Raw genomic sequence first — 16459 nt, 5'->3', positions numbered from 1 at the left:
TAGGTTTGGCCATCTGATGAGTGCATCAGTGTGATTTTCGCACCAGGGAATCTTTGTGATGGGTCCAAGCTTCTTCACAGCTCAGTTATATAAACTTATGGTGATGATGGCAGTATGTGATCATTTCTCACAAAAATTATAAAAAGACTTCATAAGTAAATTATCCTATCCAGTCTACTCTTGTTTTATTTTAAATGAAGTGTCTATTCTAGGTTCTTGTTCTTTAATGTGGATCAAAACCCGACTTAATAAAAAATTATTATGTAAACGTTTTAATGTATCAAGGCATGTCTACTTCATGCATATAGACTTGGGAAAAAATAACCATACTAGAAAGAGTTTAATTAATGTTGCTATGGTTCAATCTAATGTGGACAATATGCATTTCCCACGTTAGATTGCCGATTTTCTTATTTATGATCATCATAGTAGGTAATGATCAGGTGGTCCACCATCTAGAAATTCAACGAGAGTGGACCCAGTTCTTACCGAAATCTAGTTTGTTATCTGATTGAGAAGTCATTCTATATCTTTAGAAAATCCTTCCATAATGAATTTTCTGCAACTTACACTCTACAAGGATTAGGTTTCTATATATGTTGGTGAAAAAAGGTTCAGACATGAATCCTTACATATGTCTTGGTAGTAAGACTCACAAGAGTTTTAACATGAGATCATGGGTTCAAGTATCTACTTTAGTGAAATTTTACTATAGTGTGAGGGTATACCACGGTAAATCTATCTTAAAAATCACAACCATGGTAGAGCCTCATGGTTATGCTCATCTACACCGATGATTATGTGGGGTCCACCTAATAAATGTCTTACATAGTTTTGAACAAATGGTGATTACATTCACCATTGTCAACTATTTAACATTGACATTCAATAGTTTGCATTTCTTTTAATTATGCAAATATCATTATGAAGGATTATGATCGGCTTTGCTGCCTTCTAGAAAGTCAAAGTGGGCTTAATCGTCGTCATATACTAGTCTTGATGTAATGGCCATGGTCTAAAAAGGCGATGCAAGTGGGTCCGATTTCTCATCACAGCTTTGAATCTTGATACAACAGTGATGAAATGCACCCATCAGCCATCGACATGGAATAATTCAAAACATACGTGATACATTGTTACAACCTCATCTATTTTAATAAGTATCTATTCACGATTTAACTAATTGTATGCGTTGCAAGTTGTGAGAATGTGTGTGCACGCATGCTTATCACTGGTCAACTTTGAAACCATTCATGCACGTGTGCAAATGAATTATTTTTTTCCCAATAATGCACACATCTTTCTTTCTTTCTTTTCTTTAATTGGTTAGGAAAATTCACATTCTTTCATCTAAAGGATTATAGATGGGTAGCTTCCACAAAACAAATTCTTCTTTCTGCCTTTCTATTACTAAGCATCGCAAGAACGTGTTCCCTTGTTGGGGCCCACATATAAAGATATTTCCATGATTAGAACCTTCCATCTTCTAGGTGTTACAACAAAGTAAGGTACATTCATGGATAGGTGTGTTAATGGGACGTGTTAGGGCTAAGCTTTCTCCAAGCCCGAACTGCATTGCTTAACAAAGACCGATTCTGGCTCGCAGGGGAAGGGAGTGTAATACAGTGTATATCATAAAATTACCTATAGAGTGTATATTATAGAATTATCCTTGCAAGCCCTAACAGGTTGGGCTGGCAAGACTTTGGGTTGGGCTATTTTACAGGATTTGAACCCAACCCTATTGAGAAGTGAGCTTAATATTTAAGTCCCAGCCTTGGACTTGATACTCCATTTCAAGCCTGCCTGTGGTATGTGAGCCCTGAAATCCCTGTAAGCTCGTCCAGCCCATTGACAGCTAGCCCTATTCAAGAATCATACTTCAATGATCAACCAAATTTTTTTTGGATTTGAAAGTGAACAATTAAGCCTTGTTTGATAAATGTTTAAAATTGAGTCAGCTCATTTTAATTAATATTAATTATGCATTAGAGATCAAGATCTTAGATAAAAAAAATGAATTCATGTATTAAAAATCACATGACTATTTTAATTAAATTAATTATGCATTAGAGATCTTGATCTCAGATAGAAAATGAGTTCATGTATTAGAAATCACACGAGCTATTTTGCGTAAGAAAATAAGATATTTAATATATAATTACTGTTAATTAAAATAAGAATTTTAGGCATCTACTTTGCACAACTTTTTTTTTTTTTTTTATTATTATTATTATTAGGTCTTTACTCATGCCTCACAGTGGACTCACGAGAGTTTCAACAAGAGGTCTAAGGTTCACCGTTGCAGTGAAATCCCACTGTATTGTGAGCAGCTGTGTATAAAAAGAGGAAAAGGAAAAAAAAAAGGCTCAGCTCTATTATTATTATTATTTGAATAAGAAATGTTTTTTCACCATTTAAAATTTTTTACTTTGATGGTCCATGTTCATTATACACAAAGTGATGGTGGGAATCATCCAAAACATTCAACTGTTCTTTTAGTAAGACCAGCTAGGCATGTGGGCCCCATCGGGGTGACAGATGCTGTCCATGGTGAGCAGAGACGAAGGCGAAGCAAACTCATCCGCGAGTGAGATGTCGAGCGATGGAAACGTGCAGCCCCACGGGATAGGAATCCTAATTCAAGATGCCCACTCTTTAAGCGCCACATACAAACGCACTACACGTGCCGTTGTAGAACATATGTGGAGGATCTGGGACGTTGATAGGGTGATCCCTACGGTGCTCATGTGGCTTAAAGTAAGAACATGATCCAATACATATAGGGAGCAACAGATACAAGCTGCATGTAGAATGACTGCCATTTCTTTGTACACGTCGCTCTCCTTTTCATGTACCAACACTATATATACGATGAGTATTTACATGGGGACCACAGTACTACTAACGTTCTGGATTCCACACACGTGTGCCACGTTGGTACTAAGGTGCGTTTGTATTTGGCGCTTGAATTTGGGGAGTGAAATTAGCATGCCGGAGCGTCAAAATTTCAATAACGACAACCATGAAACGATAGCGATGTTGTGATTAACACGTAAACGGGTACTAGATTCCCTGTCTCTGAAAGTATGTATTGTATCTTTGGTGTACTCAAATGGAAAGAGTAGTGGTTTGATTGGGGAGCTGTGACCAGTGTCCTCGTACGTAAGAATACTTAAAAAAAAAAAAAAAAAAAAAAAACATATAGATGATTTCATGTACGTAGAGCACACTTAGAAGTTGGTGTGCACCAATCCTAACCGTCCATGGATGGCGGTCAGAGATTATTAGTCTCCAACAAGCATTTCGAAGTGGTAGTTTTAAATGCCATTTGAAATGTGTGTTGGGATTCGTGCATCAGCCATGTGGCAGTGTGTGAGACCTGGATTGCTCATAACATTTTTTTTAAAAATGAAAAAAATAAAATAAAATTGGATCGCCTGACCAAAAGCAGATCTGATTGGGAATGGGTCCAAACTTCTACTTGGCAGTACTACTTGACATTATTGATATAATGTTCGCACTTTTTTAAATATTAAATATTATTGAAAAACTCAGAAGCTTGTTCTGAGTTGTTGAGTCGACTCAACTCGACTGGATTTCAAATCGAGTTGAATTTTGTGTATGTGAGCTGTGGCCCAGAAATCAGGCAATCCAATAATAAGGTGGGCTGCACGTGTATAGAAAAAATAGACGGTTGATAAGGATTGTTCATTGATGTATATTCAACATACATGAATGTAGCACCTGATAACTGCACTCTTCAAATTAACTTCAGGCCCCAACGCATATTGCATAGAGTGTGGCCCACTTGTATGGTGCCCTCATTGCACAGATGTGCCAGAATGTGGCTTGTGCCAGTCTTCACATGGATTGTTGCATGTGCAAATCTCTGTAACATTCTCCACTAAAGAGATACATAAGGAAGCGAACAAAAATTAAAAATCCCACACTTCTACCACTTTATATTCTAAAACAAGTAAACAAACACCAATGTACGAAGCCACCAATTTCATCAACCATTCCCTATTTCAATTTCAAGATTAAAAAGAGAGAAAAATAGAAGATGAATATAAGATTTATGTAATCATACAAACATCAACATGGACTAACCCGGTGCTGTAATGGCCTAGTGTTACATTTTCATTCTTCAAATCACATCTATTCTCTTTTCAGAGCAGAAGAATGCTAAACTAATCTATCCAAATTTTCATTCTTCAAATCACATCTATTCTCTTTTCAGAGCAGAAGAATGCTAAACTAATCTATCTAAATTTTCATTCTTCAAATCACATCAGACGTAGCCATGGTTGACGGCTGGTTCGGTTCCGTTATAGGAAAGGGAGCCATCTTCTTGGATCTCTTATACTCTCCAACAAAGTAAGAGGTGAAACCCCATAGGCATAGGGCTAAGGACATGCCTTTCTCTCCTGTAAACTTCTCCTTGAAGGCTATAACCGCTGCGACCTGCATAAACGGTAGTAGGACGGCACTTACAATGCCAGCGAAGAGCGATGAGCTGCAATAGACAACGCCTAGGGTTCCTATGAACGAGAACTGCCATACTATAGTACTTGAGACCAGCACCACATAATACTTCACCTCCCCAAGTCCATAATCCCTTCCCTCTCTTGAAATAGCCTGCATTTTCACCATGTTTCTGTTGGCTTTACAAAGCCTTGGAACCGTACACACCACAAAGCTATAAAAATAAAAACCTTTTTTTTATTTAATTATTTTTTTCTTGCTTTTCACTTGCTGCACTGTTGCTGCACACACTTACTGTAATCGGCTACACAATGTGCCTTTTATAGGCTTTTGCACCTAATGTGAAATACCTAATATGCCCTCATTCTATACCATTAACTACATTTAATCCATCAGTTTCAAACGTTTGGAAATCCACCAGCCACAATAACCATAACGTGTGGCTGTTTCAAATGCCATGAAAACTGTAGCATCTGAACCGTCCATTTGGTTTGGACGTTTCAACACTCCCCTTTAAACCAAAACAGGCTTCATTCCAAGCATTGATCTTAGTCGTTTGAGTATCAGTTGGTAATGCCTTGGTGAATATGTCCGCGACCTGTTCAGTGGTGTAACAGTACTTCAATTTCACCATTTTCTACTTTACTTGATCTCTTAAGAAGTGATATCTAGTATCAATGTGCTTGCTCCTTCTATGCTGCACCGGATTTTTGACAAGTTCGATTGCCGACTTGTTATCCACATATATAATGGTGGATTCCTCCTGTGGATGTTTCAGCTCTTTTAGCATGTTCTTCAACCATATTTCTTCACAAACTATTGACGATGCTGTCACGTACTCTGCTTCACATGTGGACAAAGCAACAACACTTTGCTTCTTTGAGTTCTATGTGAAAGCAGTCGATCCAAGATAGAAAACATATCCCGTGGTGCTTTTCCTTTCATCTTGGTCACCTCCCCAATCACTGTCTGAGTATCCATACAGTATTGCTGCATCTTCGTATGGATAGAAAAGACCAAATTCCATTGTTCCTTTGACGTACCTGAGGATTCTTTTTGTAGCTAGCCAGTGTGATTCTTTTGGCGCTTCCATGTACCTGCTTAGAAGTCCAACACTGTAGATGATATCTAGCCTTGTGATTGTGAGATATCTTAGGCTTCCAATCAAACTCTTAAATAGAATCAAGTCCACGCTTCTTCCTTCTCCTTCTTTTGTTAGCTTCAGGCCTGTTGCTACAGGCGTGTTCACGGTATTACAGTCTGCCATCTTGAACTTTTTAAGCAACTCCTTGGCATATTTTTTCTGTAATATATAAATGTCGCCGACTTGTTGTTTTACTTCGATGCTCAAGAAGAAGGACATCAATCCACCATCAGTCATCTCGAATTCATTGAACATAGCATGCTTGAATTATTCAAACATCGCCTAACTGTTTCCTGTGAACAGCAGATCATCAACATATAGGCATGCTATGAGGATGTCGCCATGAGCATTTTTTTTTGATGTAGACTGCATGCTCATATGGACATTGGGTGAAGCCGTTCTCTTGAAGATAGTTGTCGATGCGTGCATTCTAGGCACGAGGAGCCTGCTTCAACCCATAAAGGGCTTTCTTCAGTCGATACACTTTTTGTTCCTCCCCTTGAATAACAAAACCTTCAGGTTGGTCAACATAGACCTCTTCTTCCAGAATTCCATTCAGGAATGCAGATTTCACATCTAGTTGGTAGATCATCCAACTATGATGGGCTGCAAGGGAGATAATCATCCTTAAAGTGTCAAGGCGAGCAACAGGAGCGAAGACTTCTTCATAATCCACCCCGTATTTCTGTTTGTAAGCCTTTGCTACGAGCCTTGCCTTGTAACGATTTATTTCACCATCAATATTTCGCTTGATCTTGTACACCCATTTGACGCCAATAGTTCTTTGGCCTTGAGGAAGTAAAGTCAGATCCCATGTATTGTTCTTCTCAATGGCTTGGATCTCCTCTTCCATAGCCATCCTCCAGCATTCTTCTTCTACGGCCTCCTCAAATGTAAGAGGCTCGTGGTCCACATACAAGCAAAACAAATTTACTTCCTCAGTTTCGGCGTAGATATCGTTTAGGCTTCTCATTTTGATAGGAGTCAAGGGTGAAGAAGAACTGGATGATGACGTGCTGGCTGAATTTTGATTTGATGGAATACTTCTAGAGGAGATGGAACGTATCGCTGGACTTCTGCGTGCAGACGTTTCGGCGGAAGAGGGTGTTGCAGGTGTCTGCTCCTGGTTATCATGCTTCTCTTCTTCATGTTCTTCAACTGTGACATGATTTTCTTAGGCTGAATCTTCCTCGTTCCATTTCCAGGCATCTTCCTCACAGAATACTACATCTCTACTCACCACCACTTTATTGGTTAGTGGGTTGTAGAGCTTGTACGCCTTCGATACTTCACTGTAGTCGATGAAGATGCACTTCTCGCCACGATCATCAAGCTTTTTCCTTATCGCTTCTGGAACTTGAGCATAGGCGACACACCCAAAGATCCTTAGGTGCGCCACGCTCGGTTTGTAGCCACTCCATGCCTCCTGTGGTGTCATGTTTCTTACACTCTTGGTTGGACACCGATTGAGCAAGTAGGCAGTACATGCAACTGCCTCTGCTCAGAAGCTTTTTGACATGCCTTTCTCTTTGAGCATAGTTCTTGTCATGTCGAGGATGGTGCGGTTCTTTCGTTCCGCAATGCCATTCTGCTGTGACGTGTAGGCTGCAGTGTGCTGTTGCTTGATTCCTTGATCCCTGCAATACTCTCGAAAGGCATTTGAGGTGTACTCTCTACCTCTGTCAGATCTAAAGGTTTTGATTTTAAGACCACTTTCTTTTTCAACAAGGGCCTTAAAATTTTTAAAAATAGTAAAAGCAGCAGACTTTTCTTTGATTACATACACTCACAATTTTCTACTGAAATCGTCAATGAAGGTAATAAAGTATTTATTACCTCCAAGAGAGATTAGCTCCAATGGTCCACAGATGTCAGTGTGAACCAACTGCAATGGTTCTCTTGCTCTTTGGGATACTCCACTCGAAAAGGAGTTCCTTTGTTGCTTGCCGAGTGTGCACGCCTCACACACATGTTCTGGAGCTTCAATAGCCGGCAAGCCATGCACCATACTTGATGAGGATAAGAGTTTAAGGCCACTGAAATAGAGATGCCCAAAGCGAAGATGCCATCTCCATGAATCATTCTTCACGAGTCCATAGAGACACTTCTCAGCCTTTGTGTTAATATGGAGCGGAAACATGCGAGTCTTTGCCATATGGACTTGAGCCACAAGTCTCCCGTGTGCATCTCTTATAGAGAGAGAATTGTTTTCCATGTGTATGACATACCCCTTCTCAAGGAGTTGGCCTATACTGAGGATATTACTTTTCATATTTGGTATGTAATACACATTGGAGATAAAATTTACCACACCATTCTTCTGATAGATTTTAACTTTTTCTTTACCTTTCACAGGAACTTTTGATGAGTCTCCTAGACTCACATTGCCACGATCATTTTCCGCCAGTTCCACGAACAATTCCTTCTTTCCACACATGTGGTTACTCGCACCAGAGTCGAGATACCACACGTCATGTTGATCACATGCTTCTTCTTGTGCAAGAAGAAGTATGGAGTCTTCTTTTTCATGATTTGATGCTTTTGCATAATTAGAATGCTCATCTTGATCCACTGGTTTTCTCCAGCAGTCTGAAGCATAATGACCGAACTTGTTGCAATTGTAACATTGAATATTTTTTGTATTTCCACATCCACGCATGGATCGTCCTCTACCATTTTCTCTTCCACGGAAATTGGTAATCTTTTGGTGATTTTGTGATTGGCTTGGATAATATCCATGCCCTCTGCCTCTTGCACGATTGCTAGTGCCAAGGCCCCCTCGTTGTGTAGGATCATTTTTTAGAGTCAACTTAGACTCTAAGGCATGTTCAAGCACTGAACCCGCGTTCTTTTGCATTCGTTGCTCATGTACTTGCAATGAGCCCATCAGTTCTTCAATGGACAGATTTTCCAAGTCCTTTGATTCTTCTATAGCAACAACCACATGCTCAAATTTGGTTGTGAGAGATCGAAGTACTTTTTCAACAACCCGTACGTATTTGATCTTTTCACCATTTCTTTTCAAGTTGTTAACAATACAAGTAACCTTGAAAAAAAATCAGAAATGGTCTCACCTTCCTTCATGTGTGAGGTCTCGAATTCGGCTCTAAAAGTTTGGAGACGAACCTTCTTCACATGATCAACTCCTTTGAAGATTGTGCTAAGAATCTCCCATGCTTGCTAGCATGTTGTCGCTTTAGCGATCCGTTCAAAGATGGACTCATCCAACCCTTGATAGACAAGAAATAGAGCCTTCTTGTCCTTCTTTCTTTGATCTTTGAGGACTGCCCTTTGATCAACGGTGTAGAGAGCTTCTTCTTCCGTTGTGGGTTCTACATACCTATCACTGACGATATCCCATAGATCTTGGGATCCGAACAAAGCCTTCATCTGGATGCACCAGTTTTCATAGTTATCCTTAGATAACTTTGGAATCTGCGGCTGGATGGACGCCATCACTTTTTCACACTACGGATCAACAATGCCTTTTTCTTGGTGTAGAAGTGGCAACACCTTGATCACACGATCTAAGCCTTCAAATGATACCTGGTCCCATAGGATCGTCTCGCTCTGATACCAGCTTGTTGGCTTTACAAAGCCTTGGAACCATACACACCACAAAGCTATAAAAATAAAAACCTTTTTTTTATTTAATTATTTTTTTCTTGCTTTTCACTTGCTGCACTGTTGCTGCACACACTTACTGTAATCGGCTACACAATGTGCCTTTTATAGGCTTTTGCACCTAATGTGAAATACCTAATATGCCCTCATTCTATACCATTAACTACATTTAATCCATCAGTTTCAAACGTTTGGAAATCCACCAGCCACAGTAACCATAACGTGTGGCTGTTTCAAATGCCATGAAAACCCATAACGTGTGGCTGTTTCAAATGCCATGAAAACTGTAGCATCTGAACCGTCCATTTGGTTTGGACGTTTCAACAGTTTCCATGTTATCTACTTAAAGAACAAGCTGTGATGAGAAAGCTAGAACTCTGGGAAATTTCAGGTTTGATGGTAGATTGAGATAATTAATCATTGATCCTGTCCCTTCATTTAAGGTAACTGTATAATTCGATCTCTAAAATAGTTCAAAGAAGTCATTCTCAAAGGATGTGACGATCAACGGTCGATTATCAAAATATACGATAGATATACAGCGTAATCTCTTAATAGTTTGAACTAGGTGTTAAATGGTGGTGATTTGAACATTGTATGTGCCCAGCTCCTTTGCATCAATCCAAACAAGCGAAATGGTGGAGGCCCACGTGGATGGAGAAAAATCATGCCGATAAGATGACCCCAACTGTCCAATTGTTGGTCATGAAATGGATGGTTAAAAAAGAAAATGGTAAGATGATTCAGATTAAATTGGTGAAATCAGATGATTATGGTCAATGTGGTACGTCTGATTTTTTCCCATGCACAAGAACCCACGATTGACGGTTTGGATTCACGTCAAATTGCAAAATCGTTGGTTTCAGTGTAGCCAACCTGATGAATGGCTTGAATTATGATACGTGTGCAATCAGACGTGAGAACAGGACACCGCATAGGAGCTTTCGTTCGTGTCCTTCGTTCTATCTATCGAAACACGCCGTTCTACATATATGTGGTGAGTTGTATGCAGTTACCTCATCAAGGTGCAAGCTGCAGGCATGTGGTCATTAGTACTGTTGATCTGGTGGGCCACCATGTAAATGGGCTATAGGCCAAAAGCCTCAGCGATCGAACTCATCTGACCATCCAATTGCTATGAATTTCAAGGGTTAAACGTGGACCACTGATATAACCATCCCTTTGACAGGTGACTTGTCAGATAGCTGCAGCTAGCCACTATCCTTCATTTTTTGGCATATGATATCCACGTGGCGGCCCACTAGAGCAGTGGTTCGATCACCACAGAAAATTTTATGCAACGGCCATTCCAAGATTCCTCGTGAAATAAAAGGCCCGCTTGAGCGGCAGCGAAGCAAGACATTTATTTGGAGTGAAGTGGAACGTTCTTCAAAAAGCCAACTCACATTTCACAAGCCCGTTTCTGGACGAGATTAAAAAGGAAAAATTATAAAAGAAAAGGAAAAAAAGACCATCTACTTTTATGGCATGTTCTCGGTGACCAAACTCTATAGGGCCCACTATGATGTATTTGTTTGCCGTCCATCTATTTTGCCAGCTCATCGTTTTATAACATGAATAAAAAATAAAGCAGATCTAAAGCTTAAGTAGACAATACCACAGAAAACAATGGAGATAATGATACCATAGTTGAAACCTTACTAAGCCTACTATGATGTTTATTTGTCATCCAATGTGTTCATAGGGTTCGGTAGACCTCTATGAAGGGAAAACAAAAATATCTAACTTGATCTAAAATTTCTATGGCTCAGATGACGATTTTAATGATAGGTATTCAATCCCCATTGTGTACCATGGTATGGTCCACTCGAGCTTTAAATCTGTTTTAATTTTGGGCTCAAGCTATTTTTGGGTTCATGTTTTGAAATGAGCTGAAAACACAAATAAATGACAGGAGTGAAACACATACATCTTGGTAACTTTTAGAGTTTTGTCACCATGCAATTGTGAAATCCATGTATTTCAAATCTCCTTATTTGTTTTCCTTATTTGTTTTTTTGGAGGATTTGCACGACTGTAGTGGATCGCCGGCTGTCTCTTAAATAGGGCTGTGAATGGGTCTCGGCCTGGATTTTAAACTATTTCAGGCTGGCCGTCAATATGGTCCTATTTAAAATTCTAAATTTTAGGCCCGAGCCCGGCCCAATGACGGCCCTGCTTTTAAAGTGGAAACTGATTGCATCGTGCCATTTTCTCCACGGAATTGGCCAACAGAGGGACTCTGTGGGGCTCACGCTGCTGTATGTATTTTATCCACTCTGATAGATTATTTTAGGGCATAAGACTAATACTGTATAAGATTCAAGTCTCAAGTGCACGTCACGCAAGAAACAGTAGGGATTGAGCCCCTATTGTTGAAAACTTGTTTACCACAAAAGTTTAAGATCAAGCTGATATTCACGTTTTGGCTTAATCCAGATCTACGTAAGCTTATGAACAAATTGGATGAAAAATAAACATCATGATGAACCTTAGGAAGGTTTCAACAATGAATGTCGTAGTACCATTGCTTCCTGTGGTGTGTTCCAATTCATCATTGAATATGTCTCCTTTTTGGGCTATTAATATAAAATAATCTGTCAAAAAGGATGGACGGTGTGGATGAAACACATACATCACGATGGACCCACAGAGCACCTGCCTGGATCAAATCCATCCATGCTGGGGCAGGACGCAATCCGCACCCCCTGAAGGTGCACTCGCCTCATACGTTGAAACAAGCAACACGTGTTTGGAACTGGAGCCGCTACCTCTACATGCCTTGTGTCACAAAAGTCACTGCTAAAAGATGGTAGGTTGAGTACATGCTAAGATGATAAATGAATGGCCGAGAGAAAATGCTACAAAATTCTTCATTCAATGTATTAATCAGTTCTCACTTTTCAAACAAAGCAGAAGTACTTAGTGGTGTAAGCAAGGATTTACATTTACACACAGGAAACTGATTTTTTACACCCACCTCTTTTTTTCACATGTGCCCCTCTTTCTTCCTTTCCTATTTTTCGCAACATGATTCCTTTGCAAATGTAGAAAATGAGAAAGGATGGGTGCATGTATGAAAAAATGGGGTGTAAATCTGTTCAGGTGGACTACACTTATATTTTATTATTTATCAATGGCTAAATATTATTTTCCATGACGTAGTCCACTTGGAAGGGTTGGATGTCATGGTACCATGGTAGGTTGAAATTTATTAGCTGTGTGGACCATTAATTGCAATCCAAACAGTTGGAGACCTCTTATTAAAAATGGAGTTAGGAATTGGTTGTTTAACCATCGACAATGACAAGTTGACAAAAACAACACTTTTAATAGAATAAGAGAGCATAAAAGTATTAAAAAAATCCATACTTACACCTCTCTTTTTGAAACATACACCCTTTTCTTTCTGATTATGTATTAGAGTAGTATAGTACTTTTCTACAATTCGACAACCAAAAGTAGAAAAAGGTGTATTTATATATAAAAAAATATATATCAGTGTATTAAAACTGAAAATATTGAAAATGGAAAGAATTCATGTTTAAAAGATGAGGTTTAGTAATCTATACACCACTGCATGTGGCAGCGTGGCAGTAAGTGCAATAATCCAAACCGCTCGTCAGGCATCTTATACAAAAACCTGACTCGCCCACTGAATAAGTGGGCCACTGACACTCTATTTGAAATGCGTGGACAGTGTAGAAAACTCGTGTGAATCTTTTCCAGCTATTTACATATGGATAACCCCTTAATAAAATAGAAGAAATTACATGAAAATCGTTGTTGATCACCATCCCGACGATGCAAAATATAGTTGCAGAAACTGTAAACACCACCTGAAATTGCATCACCACCGTGTATGTGACGGCCTGGCCCGCTTTCATGTAACAAAACTCAATGCTAGGCAAGATGAGTCCCAACAGTGCCGCCCCGCCCAATGTGAAGAAAAAGCCCAGGAAGTAGTGGGTGTTGGTGACCCCCGGAGGTCGGTCGCTGCTCGTGTGGAGAGCGAGCATGATTGCACCGAGAGTCATCAGCACTACAGAGTTATTAGAATAGTATGTGAATTTCTGCTTAACAATGAGGAATGCGAAGATGGCTGTGAACGCGAGCTGCGTTGAGAAGAGGAGAGATGATGTCGAGACGGGAATATAAGCTAGACCGACCGAGTACATATAGTTGTCGAAGCCTAGGAAGAGGCCTAAGAAGGCACCAGCCATGAAGAGCTTGGACTTGATGATGAATGGCTTGGATTTCCCCAGCCTGAGGTTTTTCGAATAGAGGACCAGTAGAGGGAGGAACATGATAGGGAAGCCGATCGTCTGCAGGCAGCTCGATAGCCATTTCCGGTTCCCACCATGCAGGAAATATAGCCGTTGCAGCAGTGGGCCGCCAATCGTGCCAATGCCCATGAACGTGATGCATATCAGCAGCAGGCCCCACTTGACGCCTCTTCTGCCCGTGGGAGAGGGCTGATCACCGCCGTTCGATCTCTCATTTCCGGTGCCTTCGATGGTCTCAACGTTCATGGAAGACATGATTGGTAGCTCTTCCTTTTTGGGGCCTTTTCTCAGTGGATCAAGCACTAAATGGATTTTATTATAGCTTCTCATATGTCATCATGTTGGGCCCACTAGCGTTTTCTTTACATATTTTTGTTCACGAACGTGGGCTTCTTTCTTCCATGATTAAAAAAAAAAAATTTAATACTCTGGCAGAGTGTAGTGGACGATACACAGGCGCTACAAAATTAATTGGATGCTGCATACGTACGTAGCATACTATTCAATTCAAACTGTCTAAATTATGGGTTCCAATTTAGATGTATTATGAACTAAAAAATAAGATTATTTGATTATCTGACTGATGGATTGGTGGACATTTATTGAATGGTTAAAAATGAAAATTATCCAATAGTCTTATTTCAACAAATAGATATCCATGAATTTCTAAGATTCGTTTAACTAATACAATTATAGGATCGTTAACTTAACAACCGCTGGTTACACAATTGGTCAGTTTAATTTGACTTAATGTATATTGGAGAGAATTTATGAGTGCATGCCCATCATGCCTCATACCATGGAGTATTAATTGGCTCTTCAATTTTCACATTTCTTTAATGAATATGCATCCTTTAATTGTAAGAAAAAGTAAAAATATGTTTGTTGCATTGTGATTGGGCCACATCATCACATATTGCATTCAATGCAGCAGTCTTGACAACGTCCATTAATGATGTGGACCAATCACAATACTGGAAAACAGGAAAAACCTGTTTGTGGCAAGCAGAGAATCTAAATTCTTCTTTAACACCTCCCATTTTCAGAAGTGGACTGTGTGGGGACCCTCCCTGGTCTGCTATCGTTTGCGATAGAAGCATATCCAAAGCTTAAATGGAGCACACTATAGGAAACAGCAGGGATAATTATATCCAATGATGTTTATTTGCTATCTAACTTATTGATGAGGTCATATAAATTTGGGTGGATGGAAAACAAATATATAAACTTGATCCAAAATCCATGTTCGTCGAGAAGGTTTCAATATATGGTGCAGGGCATTATTCCCACTTTATTTTTGTATTGTGTTCCACCTGAACCTATCATACGACTGCAATTTTCAATTCATGCCCTACTATGAGCGGGCAAAATTTATGTATAAAACACATCATGGTGGGGTTCGTCTCTGTGCAATCTGGTTCTTCCCATTCCATAGTTCAAATCAAAGGGCCCACATTGTATGGTGATCTGAACATCACGCAGTGGGATTTGATTTGGTCACATGATAGTTGCACTTGGCTCAATTAAATTCCCCGTAGTGCAACACCACGGAGCTATGTGGCACTGGACTCACCATACAATCTGCATCCTGAAAGATCAATGGTAATTTTATTTAAGTATTTGAACTGAGAATCTAGATCTTATGTTTGTAACAAATAAGCAATTTCTATTTATTGCAATGTGACTGGACTACATCATAAACTGCAATAAATGCAGCAATGCTGACATTGTTGTTGATGACATGGACCAATCAAAATGCATGAAAACAAAATTTCAGTTTGTGACAAGTATGAGATCCGGATTCTTGAACTGAGCACATGCAATGTTCGTACAACATTACATATGAACTTCCACATACCCTTTCCTTTCCTACGAATGAATCACTTGTGCAGAACATCTAAGCTGTGCAATATGTGGGATGCATAATGAAAATCACATAAGGTGGAAAAACAGACCATTCATCAGTTGGAGAAGCTTCTTTAGCCAACCAACCCTGCTATGTCAGGTTCCCCACGCCAGATTTGCAAGATTCCATCAAATCAACGATTAAAAGTTCTTTTTATTTTCATTTTAACTATAAATAATATATTTTAGTTTGATCGTAATTTTTGGTCCTTTGAGTTGTAGGAATCCTACCCAACATGTAAAGGTCATAAAAAAATTAGGAGAATAACATAATTAGGTCAAATTGGACGCTTACTATTTTTGGCCGAAGACCATGAAGTCTAGTAGGAATGGTGACAGTCTATGAATAATAAGTTTGTAGCAGTATACGTCATGATTTTTAGGGTGCTTGAGTCTAGAACTCTATCCTAAGGTTTGATCTCATTATTTAAATGGTTGTAATTTCACTTTTATAATCAATCAGCTTATTTTCTAATTTCTTAGAAATTATTTCTATTTTATCTCCCGTGGATTCGATGAAACTCTACAAGGAATTTAGAGATGGATTTGGAGTAGTTATTCCTCGGAGAATACGGAATACGGTGATCAACCTCATCACGTCCATCCCTGCATCATGTGTCATCAATAAGGATTGTCCATTGATGTATATTCAACATACATGAATGCAGTACCTGATAACCGCAGTGTGCAAATTAAGCTTCAGGCCCCAATGCATATTGCATAGAGTGTGGCCCACTTGTATGGTGCCCCAATTGACGGGTGCCCTCATTGCACAGACATGTGCCAGTTTGTGGCTTGTGCCAATCTTCACATGGATTGTTGCATGGGCAAACCTCTGTAACATTGTCTACTAAAGCGATACCTAAGGATCATCCATTTTCGGAGAGAAATTAAGTATTGGCGAAAAAATAAATAAATCCTACACTACTGCATTATATTCTAATACAAGTAAACAAACAACAATGTACAAGCCTCCAATTTAATTCATCAACCATTCCCTATTTCAATTTCA

The 16459-nt window shown here is 39.4% G+C and overlaps 1 protein-coding gene across 1 annotated transcript; it reads right to left on the bottom strand.

Moving 5' to 3' along the window:
- Nucleotides 1–4051: 4051 nt before the first annotated feature.
- Nucleotides 4052–13849, bottom strand: LOC131242390 (purine permease 1-like). Its single transcript, XM_058240983.1, has 2 exons — nt 13030–13849; nt 4052–4641 (listed from the first exon to the last, which is right to left on the bottom strand). The coding sequence occupies exons 1-2, from the start codon at nt 13795–13797 to the stop codon at nt 4285–4287; spliced, it is 1125 nt and encodes a 374-aa protein (XP_058096966.1). The 5' UTR covers nt 13798–13849; the 3' UTR covers nt 4052–4284.
- Between the last annotated feature and the right edge of the window lie 2610 nt (nt 13850–16459).

Source organism: Magnolia sinica, chromosome 4 (assembly GCF_029962835.1).
Source record: "Magnolia sinica isolate HGM2019 chromosome 4, MsV1, whole genome shotgun sequence".
Taxonomy (NCBI): domain Eukaryota; kingdom Viridiplantae; phylum Streptophyta; class Magnoliopsida; order Magnoliales; family Magnoliaceae; genus Magnolia; species Magnolia sinica.
The sequence above is the reverse complement of the archived record's forward strand: the minus strand, read 5'-3'. Positions and strand labels throughout refer to the sequence as shown.